General features: G+C 41.8%; 2 protein-coding genes across 5 annotated transcripts in view; one reads left to right on the top strand and one right to left on the bottom strand.

Annotated features, from left to right (window-relative positions):
* The first annotated feature begins 284 nt into the window (after positions 1 to 284).
* RWDD2A (RWD domain containing 2A) lies at positions 285 to 14,875 on the top strand. 2 transcript variants are annotated; one of them, XM_071741461.1, is made up of 5 exons: positions 285 to 543; positions 1,284 to 1,502; positions 4,242 to 5,656; positions 6,259 to 6,329; positions 13,816 to 14,875. In XM_071741461.1, exons 1-3 carry the CDS (start codon positions 370 to 372, stop codon positions 4,917 to 4,919), a joined length of 1,071 nt encoding a protein of 356 aa, XP_071597562.1. In that variant the 5' UTR covers positions 285 to 369; the 3' UTR covers positions 4,920 to 5,656; positions 6,259 to 6,329; positions 13,816 to 14,875. The 2 variants fall into 2 exon arrangements, with proteins under 2 accessions (XP_071597562.1, XP_071597561.1); XM_071741460.1 differs by lacking the exon at positions 13,816 to 14,875 and adding an exon at positions 10,312 to 10,491.
* ME1 (malic enzyme 1) overlaps positions 8,125 to 15,174 on the bottom strand; it is a 158,146-nt gene continuing 151,096 nt past the window's right edge. For all 3 annotated transcript variants that reach the window (XR_011725359.1, XM_071741458.1, XM_071741459.1), the window contains exons 13-14: positions 11,377 to 11,475; positions 8,125 to 8,481 (exon numbers count right to left, since the gene is read on the bottom strand). Coding sequence is in view for 2 of the 3 variants with exons in the window: in XM_071741458.1 (XP_071597559.1) it covers positions 8,323 to 8,481; positions 11,377 to 11,475 (258 nt within the window). In the remaining variant the exon portion in view is untranslated. The remainder of the gene's footprint in view (positions 8,482 to 11,376; positions 11,476 to 15,174) is intronic.

The raw sequence follows: 15,174 nt of genomic DNA, 5'->3' as shown, positions 1-15,174 counted from the left end.
CCAAGTCTTGCTCAACCCCTCTGACGTCACACACGCACTTCAAGTTACCTACCCCACCCCCATGATTATTCCCTCACCTCAACGACTCCCACCCCCCCCCGGCCAATCCCTCCAGCCTCGCCGTGCTCCCCTCACAGCGGGTGTGTGGATGTGTGTGGGTGTGGGTGTGGATGCGGTTGCGGGTGTAGGTGCGGATGTGGGTGTGGATGCGGATGTGGATGCGGATGTGGGTGTGGATGTGGGTGTGGATGTGGGTGTGGATGTGGGTGTGGACGTGGATGTGTGTGGGGGTTCCCTCATGACACCCCGCCCCACCGAGGCACCGGGCTCCCGAACCGCCACCGGGGCAGGGGCGGTGCCTGACTGCGCATGCGCGTCCCTCCCTCCCGCCCTCAGCGGGGGTGTCACGGCGGTTCCGTGGCCGCTGCCTCGGCCCGGATCTCTCAGCGGGGAGGTGGTATGGAGGGTCGGGTCGTGCCGCCTCCACTCCGCTCCGGCTGCCCAGTGTCCGCCTCTGAGGCGGCCGATGTCCCTGCGGCCCAGGTGAGGCTTCCGGCAGGCTTGCGTGGCTCGGCGCTGCCGGCGGCTCGCTGCGGCCCTTTGCCTTCCCCCGCTTGGGGTTGTGTACCCAGCCGTGTTTTATCGTCATCATAGCATGGTTTGGGTTGAAAGGGACCTTAAATATCTCCTATTGCCAAGCCTCCTGTGTGGTGCTATAACCCCACTACAGCAGGTTGCTTGAGCACCATCCGACTTGCCCTGCAACACTTCCAGGAATGGGGCATCCCTGGGCAACCTGTTCCAGTGTCTCACCACCCTCAGAGTGAAAATTTTCTTCTTTTTACTTTCTGTCCGGTTTAAAGATAGTCCCGCTTGTCCTGCCACTGCAGGCCCTTATGGAAAGTCCCTCCCAGCTTTCCTGCAGGCCCCCTCAGGTACTGGCAGGCCTCTGAGGTCACCCAGAACCTTCCCCAGGCTGAAGAACCCCAAGTCTCTCAGCCTGCCTTCAAAAGAGAGGTGCTCCAGCCCTCTGATCGGCTTTATGCCCTCCTCTGGACTCACTCCCAACAGCTCCATGTCCTCGCATTGGGGGCTCCAGAGCTCACCACAGCACTTGAGGTGGGAGTCTCACAAGAGTGGAGTGGGAGAATCACCTCCATCAACCAACTCTGTCCTTAAAAAATAGTGGGGTTTCCTGGCAGAGGCTGCCTTGTTCAGCTGTGTATCTTGGGGCTAAACCTCACTGTGTAACCTGGGGTATGACTCTAAGCATCTCGTTCCAGGTATGTGGAGAGGGCAGTACCACGGCTGTCACAGTGCAAGAGTGTCTGGAGCTCCAGCTGCTGGAAGTGGAAATGCTCCTTTCAATGTTTCCCAAAAAAGGTGAAATAAATCTTGATGAGGATGCGGTGCCCTGTGTGCAGCGCTACCTGAGGAACACGGGTGGAGTTCTGCCCCCACAGCTCCAATATTCTATTGCTGTTGATGTAGGGGAGGCAAAGGTGAGAAATTCCATGTAGGTGTGTTAATGTGTGTTGTTTTGTTTACTTCTAGTGCAGACAGTTAAAAACTGCACTGAAAAAAAGGTGGAAACTCCCCCTCTCCCCACTTTCTGTTTGCTGTTTCAAAAGTCAAGAGTAACAAAAACCTTTTGGTATTAATTATTTATTTGATTCTTAATTTGATTTGGGCAAGAAAGGCAAATGGAATTGGTGACAGGAATGGACAGCCCTTGTCAGCTGCACTCACACTATTCACAAGAGCTTATCTAGGGTTGTGATTCTTTGAGGGTTGTTAGTTTACAGGTTTACAAGGAGGTAAGTGTTACAAATGCAACACTCCCCTCTTGGGAACACAGGTGTTGGACTTCACATTTTTCTAGCAAAACTACCCCATTATTTGTCCCTTCCATCCCTTGCTATGTGTACTAATATTAATTAGTTCTGTATTTGAAATGTATTAATGTAATGTATTACAACAATGTATTGTTGTACATTACTAAATGTATTAATGTAAATATATCCCCATATGGCAGAATACTATTAATGAGTCACACAAATAGTAAAACAAAACCAACCTATGAACTGCAATACAAAACCCAAAACTTAGAGTATAAGGAGTTCCCATGGTTTATCCATATTGAAGAAAAGTTTAAGAATGGCAACTAAGTGGTGTAAATACTTGCATAGAGAACACAGCCATTAGTGTAGGTCTGAGCAAATAATAATGCAGTGACTGGAAACTGAAAAACAACAAACTCAAACACAGATGCATTTTTTTAGCAGTGAGGATAATGAAACAGAGGAACTTAATGGTGTCACAGGTGTGTGGTTTAGGTAACTCAAAGGATCCCCATTGAAGCTATTAGCAAAAGTGGTTTTAAAATGGTATTGTAAAAGTGTTACATAACAGAAGTTGATGGCAGCTTACACTCACTCCATTTTGAATAATGACTCAAAATTACCAAGACACAGATCAAAGTTACCAAGACAAAATTAAAGTTGCCAAGGCACAAATCAGGTGTCTCACATTTATTTTGAGACTTATGTACAAGCTTTGGCGTATTTCTAAAGTGCACCCCTTGCCCAGCCTTCAGAGAGAAGTTCTCTGCATTCTGTTCAGAACAACTGCATAGGGAGGGCTTCTTAAACAATTTTTTCCCCATGGCAGATTGCCAACAAACAGGGAAGGATAATTTGTAATTTCATGATTCCAGGAGTAATAATTGGATTGTATATTGTAGTGAAAGTCCTTTAATGGTATACAAGAGCCTCAGGCACTGAAAACGTATGAATCCACTCCTGCTCTTAGACCAGAGAGGCAGGGTTCAGTTTCTGAAGAACTGAGATGCTTCATTCTAAGACACTGTAGGAATAATCAAGAGAAAGTCAACAGCCTGTGCTTTGTAGATCAGGCAAAATAATCTAGAGGTTTTCTCAGCCTAAACTGCACCTAAATCTTTTCTCCTATAATCCTGAGAATGCTTTCTCTCCTAGGGTGAATAGTTGCTTAAACCAATAATAATGACTCTATATACAATCATAAAAACTGTTTTGTGTAACTTTTGGCTTTGTTTTCCTGGGGCTAATCCAGTGTCTGTGCCAAGTTCATTGATGAGATTTGCCTTTAGTGAGGGACAAGATCTCAAAAGCCACTTGCCCCTTGACTCCCACAGACTTCTAGTTTATTGCTGAGAGCAACACTGAGCACAGCCTGAGATTGTGCCATGCAAATATCCCTAGAGAGTAACTGTATCTGCTTTCAAGACACAGCATTAGTTCTATAAACAGCAGAGGATAACATTAAATATATCAGGAAAGTCCCAGCATGGCACAATGAAAGGAAAGGAGTGGACAAAAGGAAAATGAAGAAGTGATTCCAGAGTAGCAGAGCACTGGGACAGGCTGCCCAGAGAGGTGGTGGTATCTCTGGCCCTGGAGACTTTAAAAACCCACCTGTGGGGTTTTAATTGCCATCCTGTGCAGCCTGCTCTAGATGAACCTGCCCTGGCAGGGGTTGGACTAGGTGATCTGCCCCTGTACTCAGCGCTGGTGAGGCCACACCTCGAGTCCTGTGTCCAGTTCTGGGCCCCTCAGTTCAGGAAGGAGATCGAGGTCCTGGAGCAGGTCCAAAGGAAGGCAACCAGGCTGGTGAAGGGACTCGAGCACAGATCCTATGAGGAGAGGCTGAGGGAGCTGGGGCTGTTCAGCCTGGAGAAGAGGAGGCTCAGGGGAGACCTCATCACTCTCTACAACTCCCTGAAAGGAGGGTGTAGCCAGGGGGGGGTTGGTCTCTTCTCCCAGGCAACTCTCAGGAAGACAAGAGGGCACGGTCTCAAGTTGTGCCAGGGGAGGTTTAGGTTGGACATTAGAAAGAATTTCTTTACTGAGAGGGTGATCAGACATTGGAATGGGCTGCCCAGGGAAGTGGTGGATTCTCCATCCCTGGAGATATTTAAAAAGAGACTGGATGTGGCACTCAGTGCCATGGTCTGGTAACTGCAGCGGCAGTGGATCAAGGGTTGGACTTGATGATCTCTGAGGTCCCTTCCAACCCAGCCGATTCTATGATTCTTTGATCTCCAGAGGTCCCTTCCAACCCCCATCTCTCTATGATTCTGTGATTTTGTGATGTTGCAATCTTAATAACATCTCATAATCTGCCTGTTTCAGAGAGGAGTCTAGCGTGGCTTTCAGTAGCTGTGGAATTAATTTGTGTGTGTGTGTGTGTTCTTTTGTAAGGTAAAAGTGGAACTGCAGGTCCAGCTGCCTCATCTGTATCCTCATGTAGCTCCTCAGCTTTTTGCCAGATCAAATGCACTGCACAGACAGCAACAGCTGCAGCTCAACGCTGGGCTCGCCTCTTACATCAGCTCTTTGGATTCAGGGGAACTGCGTGTAGGTGAAGCTGTGCAGTGGGTGAAAGACAACAGCCTGCCTTACCTAGAAAACAGCAAGAGCTCTTCTGAGAGTGTTCCAGAAGAACCTGCAGCCAAAGAAACACTGCATCGCATGTGGATCTACAGCCACCATATATACAGGCAGGAACTGAGGAGAAAGATTTTTGACTGTGCAAAGAAGTTAAATCTGACTGGTTTCTGCTTAACAGGAAAACCTGGTGTCATCTGTGTGGAGGGACTCCAAAAATACTGTGAAGAGTTCTGGCGTGATATTAGGTATCCCAACTGGAAGCACATTTCATGCAAACATGTGGAGAATATAGAAACAGAGGGAAGCATCGATAATATTCGTCTGTTTCACACTTTTGAAGACCTTCAGTTTGAGGCACATGGTGACTATGGCCTGAGGAATGATTATCACATGGATCTTGGCCAGTTCCTGGAATTCCTGAAACAACATCAGAGTGGACACATTTTTCAGATTTTATTTGGTGTGGAAGGCAAACTTGCAGACAAATAAGAGACTGTGTAAGGAGTTCTAAATTTGGACAGCAAGAGATGATGCAAACATTGCAATATTGTGCCTTATAACTCCTGTGAAAAGGGAAGCTCCTCAATGTATGAGAAAAATGGTTCAACTTGTTCATCTTAGCTTCTGTTCTCAAGTGCCACATACTTTTGAGATATGTTTACTTGCCTTCTGAAACATTTCTCACTATAAGCCATGCCTCAAAATGCTTGCAAGGTGATAAAAATCCCACACTTTAGTATCCTGAATTACACCCTTCTGTCTCATCTATGTGTGCTGCACGTTTCTGACCTCTGGTTAACTCCTAGGTACAATTATGGGACAGCAAAGTAGCTGCAGCCACAGATGAACATTGTTTCCAATACCAAAGGAAACCTCACAGCTACACACGACTCAGTGCATGCAATGTCTTTTCCTGCTCCATGAAGACTCTGCTTTCCCTTCATTCCACTAATCCATGAAATGCAAAGGCTTGTGTCCAACTACAGGACAAAGTTTTGCTTTTAACCAAAGGGCAGAGGGGTTTGTGTGGGAGAAAGCAGCCCACATCCTCTTACATGCTTTGGATAGTACCTGTACAATTATATAGTTAATAGCACTGGTTTTGCAGTCCTCCTATCACCTCGTTACAGCCTGGTTATGGTAATAGTAATTTTTCAGCTGTGCAGCTTGTGGCATTTTATATGTACAGTGTTTGGCCAAGCACTTTGGAAATGAACGTGTGTAAGGTGAGACATAGTTTAGTGTTTCCTCTGTTTTCCCCTTGCATTACATAGCATACGTAAAATATAGGAAAAAAAACCCTATATATATATAACATATTTAATAAAAGCACATAAAACTTTACTAATTTTTTTTTTTTTTTTTAATGTCAAGTTATTACTGACAGTTTTCCAGCAGCTTGTAAAAGGAAACGGTATTAATGGCTCATAAGGCAGAGCTTTCTTTCAAGGGTGTGTGCTGAGTTTAGATAGTGAATTACAATTCAGTCATCCCAGTTATAATGGATTATCATTTTTAAGCATCATCAGTATAATACAAAGCTGAAGAATGCTACTGGAAAGCTCCCAGTAGCTGTGCCTTAGAGGACCCCCAGCTTGTTGCCTTCCTCTCTGTCACAGGGCACCGTAATGGGAAGGTTGGCACTGAGCAATAAAAGCAGACTCACTGGTGAGCTGTAGAGCTTTTCCTCTTTGAATCTGAAAACCAAGCCACTTCGAGAGCAGCTGTTTAAAGACTCTGCCAGTACATTCAGCTGATGACTACAAAAATAACAGCTATTATTTTATTTCAATAAAACACAAGTGTTTTTATGCTTTTCTCATAATAGTGCCACGCTGAAATGCAGAGGACTGCAGTACTGGTTGCTCAAAATGAGGAGGTACATTCCTTCACTCTGTGGTAAGTATGCATGATAGTAAGTTAAGTGGTATAATAGTAAGATTGTAAGTTTGTATGATCATAACTTTGGCCAAAAGCACAGTAAGGCAAAAATTGCTCACAGATTCCTGTTATACAACGAGGGAAAAGTGCCTCTCCTCTGTGAATTCTGGACCTGCAGCCTGCAGCTGTGGCAGTGCTGACAGGGTGGATAAATAAAGTTAATTTTTGTTTTTATAGAGATAATCTTTGTAGCATGATAGCAGAAAAAAACGTTCGAGTACAGTTTGTTTCCAGAACTGTCCAGAAAGCATACTGCATTTTCCTTGGAGTGATAATTCTGTAGCAACTAAAAATTTGGGCTTTTTTTAGAACATACACATGTGAACATAGATTCCAACACCATCACGACTCAAAAACAATGAAAAAATTTGCATTCAGTCCTGTTGGACTGTTGCCAAATGATAAATTCTTTCCTTCAAAGTAGCAAAACAAACTAGTTCAGAAATAGGCCTTTGCCCTGAGATTTCAACCAGAAAGAAACAGGAAAGGCACCGCTGGCACAGGTCAGAAAGTCTGTGCAGGAGGATGGTCAAACCATTAGGAGTCAGAGGTATCTGAAGTGTTATTCTAAGCACGAGCTGTGTTCATTTTTTCTAAAGGAGGAAGCTCTGGATAGTACAGTCCAGTTGTGCACCCTCCTAAGGAAAGCCACAGGCTCAGGAAAATTATTTCTGAAAATGCTAATTATGAATCCGGAATAATGCAGGTCATGAGCACTGTGCCTGAATGTTCCCAGTAGGATTTGCAGAGGGAATAACTTTTATATCAAAAAATAAGGGTCACTGTCAGATACCACTTTTAATACCTGATTAGAAGATGAGAAAGGGTTAAAAAAAAAAAAAGACTATATCTTTACTTGAAATTAGTGTGTAGATGAATGTATTCAGCATACTGAATTATCAACAAATTTATAAAAACTGTTTTAAAGACCACAGTGAAGAAACTGAGCTAAGCAGTTCATTCAAACAGTAGTAAGCAAAATATTCAGTAAACGTGAAAGAATAATAAAATGTGTTTGTTTACCCCATAATGATAGGGTCCTTTTCTATAATAATTATTCATCTAGCAGGCCTTGCCTGTATAACTTGGGAGTTTGTAACAGTAATATTTCTATCACATGATGCATGCTTATAAATACATTTGCTTTAAATATTACAGGAATTAATTAGATTTAATTTAAAAACAACCTACTTCCAGCCAGGTGACTGGTGTCTGTAAGAAAATATTTAGTCAAAAAGTAGTTCATAATACTTTGATACCCTCTTTTTATCAAGAACAAGAGTCCAAGAACTTCCATGAGCTTTAGGCCAAATAATAGCATCATATCAGAACAGGCATTATCTTGGAGAGGGAATAAAATTTTTTTATCATTTGCAGGGCTTTAGGAATGTTAAAATATTCTAATTAGATGTAAGTAAAAGGTTCATATGTTGTTATAAAGTTCTCATTATTCCACACAGGAGTGGCCAATGAGGAGGGAAATAGTCTAAACTTACCATTGGTTAAAAGTTTTTTTGTTTTTAAAAAATTACAGCTTGAGAATTACACTGTGACCTGTAATGGATTGAACAGTCATCACATGCATCTCTTATTTTTCCATGGTGCTGTTTGTCTGCTTAAGTTCCCACTGGCATTTGTGACAAAACACTAAATTCAAAGGTACAACCACTTCTTTTGATAACAAAAAGATCTATCAAACTACAGTGCAGGATGTCTCCATTGAAATAACAATCAGAATAACACAACACATCTATTTCTCAGATTAGTTTTTATTTTCTGATGTTTTGTTAATATGATTTCTGGATCTGAGTTTCTAACCACGTATTACAATTTAGAAAAAGTTTTCTGCATTTTAAAAAATCAGCTGTTCTTAGGCGTCCTAAGGCAGAAATGTTCCGAATATTGTAATTCTTCTTAACTTCTGCTGGTTTGTTCATGCTTCATTAAATATTTACAGTTTCACTTTCATGGCTTCTTCTGGCCAAGTGTAGGAGTCAGCCACAAAGCTGACATAGTCAGTACTGTACACCTGAGAGCGGATAAAGGCTTCCAGGTCCTTGGGCTGAGGGTAGGTGGAGGCAGTGTTATTCTTGTAGGCTTCTTCTGCGATCTGGAAAGAGGCATCAAAAAATCTAATTAGTGCTGATAAAGTATCTGAATTCCTCTAACAGGATTTAAAAGGAGGAATTAGTTCAAAATCAGGGTAAGAACTGATCTTCTTAGGTGCTGACAGTCACTTCTGTTCGCACTGGATTGGGCTATAATACAGAGTGAAGAAGACTAGGAACAGGATGGTGAAATTTGGTGAATTTCAGAGATCTGAATCATGCTACTTTTGAACAGGATTACAAGTCTTTCCTATTACTAATACAGTGCTTGTCCAATAATATTTTAGCTTTCATACTACCAAGGCTGGTAAAATATTCCACAAATCCCAAACAATTTGTGCTCTTCCATCAGCAGGTTACCCTGGTTTGCAATCTTCTCCAAAGCACTGTAAGAAAAGTGTGATTTGTTTAAAGCTCCATGCTCCCTACATATTAAGAGAACTTATTATTTGTCATAGTTTGATAACGTATTTCTCAACAGTAAACTCAAAAATGAGTCCTACACAGTGCACAGGTTTAATTTTAGAGATGGGTGGAGGAGATATATGGATCTTTCTTGCTTTTCCCTCACCCAGACCATGGCTAAGTGAACTAGTTGTGCATCACAAGTATAGCTGCAACAAAAATGAAGTTTAGAAAGGGTTGCAGCCCACTCAAGACATAAAAGTAGCCTCGTGTCTGAAGAACACCTACTTGAGAAATATTTATCTTTTGACAGGACATAAATCTATGAAACTAAAGGAGTTTGATAGGCTGGTTTGAGCCTCAGCACTCTTTGGAAAGTTCTGTTTCTAACAGTACTTGGTAATAAGCAAGTGTTCATACTCAGAATAAAGGGAAGACAGTCTCCTTCCTGCTCTCCATAGCTCTCCCTTCCATCTTTTAGCTTGGAAACAAGTTGAGACCCAAAGTTATGGTACTTGGACCTCCTTTCTAGGATTAATCTGAAGCCCAACCAGTTTTGACTGAAAAGCACTTTGGGTATTTGAATATCATCCTCATATCTGTGCACATAATTCTCACAGTTGAGTAAGGTCTGAATTAATAGAAAAAATTTGAAAGTATTCCTCCCCTGGGAAAGGGAAAGGCATCTCTAAACCTCTTGGTCTGTATCAGCCAGGTCAGGTATTTGCAGGAATAAGGTTTCAACAGAGATCAGAAAGAATAATTTGGTAACATTTTCCTTTTTGTATTTTGTATTTTAGGTAACACACAGACATAGAGGGGGAGTTTCTGTCACCGTGTTTCTGCTAAATACACAGGCAGTTTGATTTTTGCCTGGATAAGATTTTGACATCTACAGAACAGAGTTATTACCTGCCTAGTAAGACATGAACTGTGAGAAAGATTAAAAAAAAAATAAAATGCACAGAATAGTGGAGCTAGGGAACTGTTACCTGTGTGAAGGCTCCTTGTTTTCTTTAAAAAAAATATGCAGTAAGTGGAATTACTTGCAATAAGGTGAGCAAGAGAGAAACAGTAACTGGAGCAAAAAAGGTCACAGAAGATGAGAAAAATAACATGCTAAAATACTGGGAAAAAAACCTCTAAAGCAGAATGAGGAAGGGATTGGAATAAATACACCCATTATTTGAAAGCTTCCTTTTCTCTCTAGGTCAGCCACGTTTCTTGAGAAACTGCAGCTTTAGGTTAGTTACTGAAAATCCATCTGCATACTCTCTGTTTTTGCCAGTAAAAACAACCCAGGTGAGCAAACCCTGACCCAAACCTGAGCCATAAACAAAAAGCATCCCCTGTAGTTACCCTGACAGGCCAGAGTAAGGATGGGGAAAAAGTGCCCAGACATGGGGTGACATTTACTCTCTTGACAGGCAACTGAGAACCATGAAGGGCCAAAAATCTTCAGCTGAGCAGCTCACAGGACTTAAGCCTGGGACCTGCTTCTAACTGGTGGACAGTTTGGATTCTACAGACATAAACACTTCCTATAGTTCTATATCTTTGCTTCATGTATTTGGATTAAATTTACATTTATGAATTTAATTTTGTAAGTTACTTGTCCAAGACTGATTGATGTAAACCCACTTCAGCTTGTGTGAATGGTCAAATTGTTAAGATGATCAACCCAAATGCTCATTTATGGAGAGGGTGTGGGAAGAAAAAAATCATAGAATCATAGAATTGGCTGGGTTGGAAGGGACCTCAGAGATCATCAAGTCCAACCCTTGATCCACTCCCGCTGCAGTTACCAGACCATGGCACTGAGTGCCACATCCAGTCTCTTTTTAAATATCTCCAGGGATGGAGAATCCACCACTTCCCTGGGCAGCCCATTCCAATGTCTGATCACCCTCTCAGTAAAGAAATTCTTTCTAATGTCCAACCTAAACCTCCCCCGGCACAACTTGAGACCGTGCCCTCTTGTCTTGCTGAGAGTTGCCTGGGAAAAGAGACCATCCCCCCCCTGGCTACACCCTCCTTTCAGGGAGTTGTAGAGAGTGATGAGGTCTCCCCTGAGCCTCCTCTTCTCCAGGCTGAACAGCCCCAGCTCCCTCAGCCTCTCCTCATAGGATCTGTGCTCGAGTCCCTTCACCAGCCTGGTTGCCCTCCTTTGGACCTGCTCCAGGACCTCGATATCCTTCCTGAACTGAGGGGCCCAGAACTGGACACAGGACTCAAGCTGTGGCCTCACCAGTGCTGAGTACAGGGGCAGAATCTCTTCCTTGGACCTGCTGGCCACGCTGTTCCTGATACAGGCCAGGATGCCATTGGCCTTCTTGGCTACCTGGGCACACTGCTGGCTCATGTTCAGCTTCCTGTCACTCCAGACTCCCAGGTCCCTTTCTGCCTGGCTGCTCTCAGCCACTCTGTGCCCAGCCTGGAGCTCCCCATGGGGTTGTTGTGGCCAAGAGGGCCAGCAGCCTGAGGTAACTTACCTTCACAGCAATTTTCACTGACACCTGCTGGATAGTGGCTAAGGGAGGGTACAGACGACCTTCCTGTAAATGCTTCTCTGAAACTTGCTGAGCTATTACCTAGAAATAAAGCAGAAATGTTTAACTTGAAATGAAGATGCAGCTGTAGCTTTATTAGACAGCCATTTAACGCTAGGCAAAAACCAGTTCTGCTGTGGCAAAGCACACAGATACTGCTTAACCCACCCAGAAAATGTTTTTTACAACCGTTCTAATTACAAGTAGCTACACAAGAGATAGACATTTAGGGTGTTAAGCTTTTTTCTCCCTCAGAAAACAAAACTCATTCAAGTCTTCAGTAAGTGCATGAGTCACACAAACTGGCAAATAAATCACTGTGAGGTATAAATTTCAGCCACCAACTAATGGTGGGGTCAAAGATTTGTAAAATTAAAGAACCTGTTATTCTTCTGAGCTTTTCCAGATCATCCTGTGCAGAGAACAGAGCTAAAACCCTTAAGTGTAAAAGACTTTGAATAACATTATTAGCAGCTGAGCAGGCTTGTGTGCTCAGCTCCTATGTCTACCCTTTATGAGACCATAAAAACCTACTGGCAGAAGTAGGTTAAAAGTTTGAATTCAAAGAGCATTCAAGTAACTCCAGATCCAAAGAAAAATGTTCTCTCAGCATCCTGGTAGGTGTAGTAAGTCTTAAAATTCAGACTAGAAATGCTAACAAGAGCAACAAAAGATGACACTGTTGTTGAGTATAATGAGCCAAGGAAAATTGTTTGTTTACATCTTAATCTGACATTGAAAAATACAGCAGAGATAAAAACCCACTAGGGGGAGCTAAGAAAACGTGAGATCTACTTTCCATGATGCCAAATAGATCATTTTAAAACGATGCACAGCCCTTGGATAAAACAAGATGAGCATTTGAATGTGTAAAGAGGAGTTTACATCACGAGAGTTTTGCTGTTAAGAGTTCAAAAGGGCTCTGCAGGAAAGATGAAATCTGAAGAAATCAATAGCAACTTGCTGTTGAAATGCATCACTGAAAAAAAGGTTCAGGAGTAGAGCACTTCTGCTTTGTGATGGGGTTGATACAAAGCAAACCACAAAACATTTGGGTAGCTCTCAAAGTAGGAGAGCTGGGAAGCTGAACTGTAGAGATGCCATCCTATTCCTCCTGGCAGGCTCCTGTAACAGCATCCAAAATAATGTGAAAACACAAAATTTTCAAAAAGAATGATACATTCTTCATGTGGCCTTTGAAAAATGCTCCTTGAGAACATCAGTTCAATGGCAGAATAAAAAATGATTTATCAATATTTGGAATTATTAAGACTTTCTCCTCAAAAAACAAAAAAAATAGACTTGAGAGGTAAAAAAAGAGAAGACTGAAAAAAAAAACAAAAGAAAATTGAGTGTGAATATTTCTCATAGGGCTACAGAGAACTGAAATCATCAGACAGCAGGAAGTTGTAAGAAGAGAGTCTCTTTTTCCACAGAACTCGTAATTAAATTGTGACACTAATTTCCAAAATATGTTCAAATGCATGAACATGTTTAAAAAGCCACTAGGCTCATTTATGAAAGAGAAATCTATACAGGGATAAAACTTCCACTGCAGAAAAATCATATAGTACAGGCTACCAGAACCAGAGAAGCCATTTCAGGAGAAGGACTGCTCTGTGTTTTCCTTTTATTTATTCTCTTTTCCTAACCTTCTGCTACTGATTACTTATACAGAAAGATACTGTGCTGTGTGGGTTTTAGGTCCAATCCAGTATGGCTATTGGCATGTTTTAAATCTTAATTATTTCAATTTTTTCATGAAAAATTAGCTAAGCCTAATTGTAGAACCTAAATGAAAGGCAGCCAAGACAGGGCAAATGGCATATTGCAAGTGTGGGCATCTTGGATTTGGGAGAATCTATATATATATATACATGTAAAACATATATATATATATATATATATATATATATATATATATATATATAATAGAATAGAATAGAATAGAACAGAATAGAATAGAATAGAATAGAATAGAATAGAATAGAATATGTATAATGAAGGGATTTAATGATTACTTCTGGGGTAACTGAACTCTTAAGTCACACAAGCCAAGAATATTCCATAAGCTCATAACTGTTTCTTTTGTTGTGTTTGGTAGGACTTAGAGGAATAGGTAACATCCCTTCTCATCACAGAGTAACTGCCTACAATTAGGAGGTTTTGCAGCTTACAGAACCTTAGATTTATTGTGAAAAATCAACGTTACATTCTATTGTACTTGGCAGGAAGAAAGGAACACTGACAGTAGAATTTGTTGTAGTTACAATAAGCTATTTGTGACTTCTATCAGATTTAACTGGAGAGGTGGCAAGCAAGAAGACAGGAGGTTCAGGCATGAAGCCTGTGCTGCTCATTTTCTATATTTTCCTTTTCCAGGTAAGCTACTGCTACAATCTGAGAAGTTCCTTCTACCTAAAACGCAGAGTTTTGATGCTTTAAATGTTGTGGCATCTTGGGTGCTTCCATTTCAAATGCAGAATACTAACCACTATTCTAAAACCCACATGAAACTGTTTTGATTTTACCCTTCCATTAAAAAAAAGCCAAGAAAACAAACAAGCAGCACTTCTGCCTTTGCTTAGTACAGTAATTTCAGTACTTCTGGGTCTATGCAGCCCTCCCAGCCTTCACACCCCTGACACCTCTTCTGGCCAAGTCCTCTGGGATCCATCAGTTGCCTCCTAGCTCAGGAACTGGGCTGCAGCTCACCCAAGCCCCAGTCACACACAGCCTCTCACAAAATAAGGGGACCAGATGTGAATACTTTTAACTCCAGCTGTGTGGTGAGTGGCTCTCCACTTGTTTTGCCACAAACAGAGATTTTCTATGCCATGAAAAAAATACCTTTTTACATGTTAAACTTTCTGAGGGATTTTACTAGAGGAAGGCATTTGTGTAGCAAAACTTTCACCAAAAGATTCAGGAGAGAATCTCTATCTCAAGAGGGAATTTAAAAGCTTCCTCACAATATCAGACACCATTTTACTTCCCTGACTGTTATCTTTGTTTTTTCAGTTAAACTTCTTTGTCCAGAACAAATTTTTTTTTTCTAACTTAGTACACTGCCACTTGAAACAAAATCAGTCCACTTATGTGACACCTTTCATCCATGAGGGCTCTATATATAGGGAACAACTTCACCCAAACCAAAAGGAAGTGACTTCTAGAATGAAATAAGACAACTGTTTAACACAGCAGTTCAGACCAGCAAGTGAGGATCACCGTATCCAACTAAAATTACAGGGGAGGATTGAAAGGGAGGATATAATTATCCAAAGACTTATGAGATGGATCATTACTCTCGTAAGATGGTTAAAGCCAGTGGAGACAGTCTGGGCTTTCTACTAATTTTAAAGATGGAAATTGTGAATGTCCTCCTTATAGAGGGCAAGCTGCTGGCAAACCTTTTTAAAGATGCCAGAGTATGCACTTTAAAAACATTCAAAAATCCAGCAAGGACAGCCTGCCCTCTAAGAAAGCTTTGTATGACAGAGAGTCACAGGATCACATTGCCTATCAGTTGCCTCTGAGTAATAGTTTAGGACAATTTTCTTTCCTTAATCCATTAAAGGGACACAAGAAGCAAGAATCTGGCATGCAAGGCATTCTGCATTGGAGGGTTCTTCTGTGTGCTACCTACACTACCTGTGTGTTCCCAAGTGTGTTCACACAGCTGCTTTGAAGATCAGGATGATGCATTTGTATGAAGTTCTGTGGATTGGAAATGGTATGAAC

This window comes from Heliangelus exortis, chromosome 3, assembly GCF_036169615.1.
Source record: "Heliangelus exortis chromosome 3, bHelExo1.hap1, whole genome shotgun sequence".
Lineage (NCBI taxonomy): Eukaryota > Metazoa > Chordata > Aves > Apodiformes > Trochilidae > Heliangelus > Heliangelus exortis.
The sequence above is the reverse complement of the archived record's forward strand: the minus strand, read 5'-3'. Positions and strand labels throughout refer to the sequence as shown.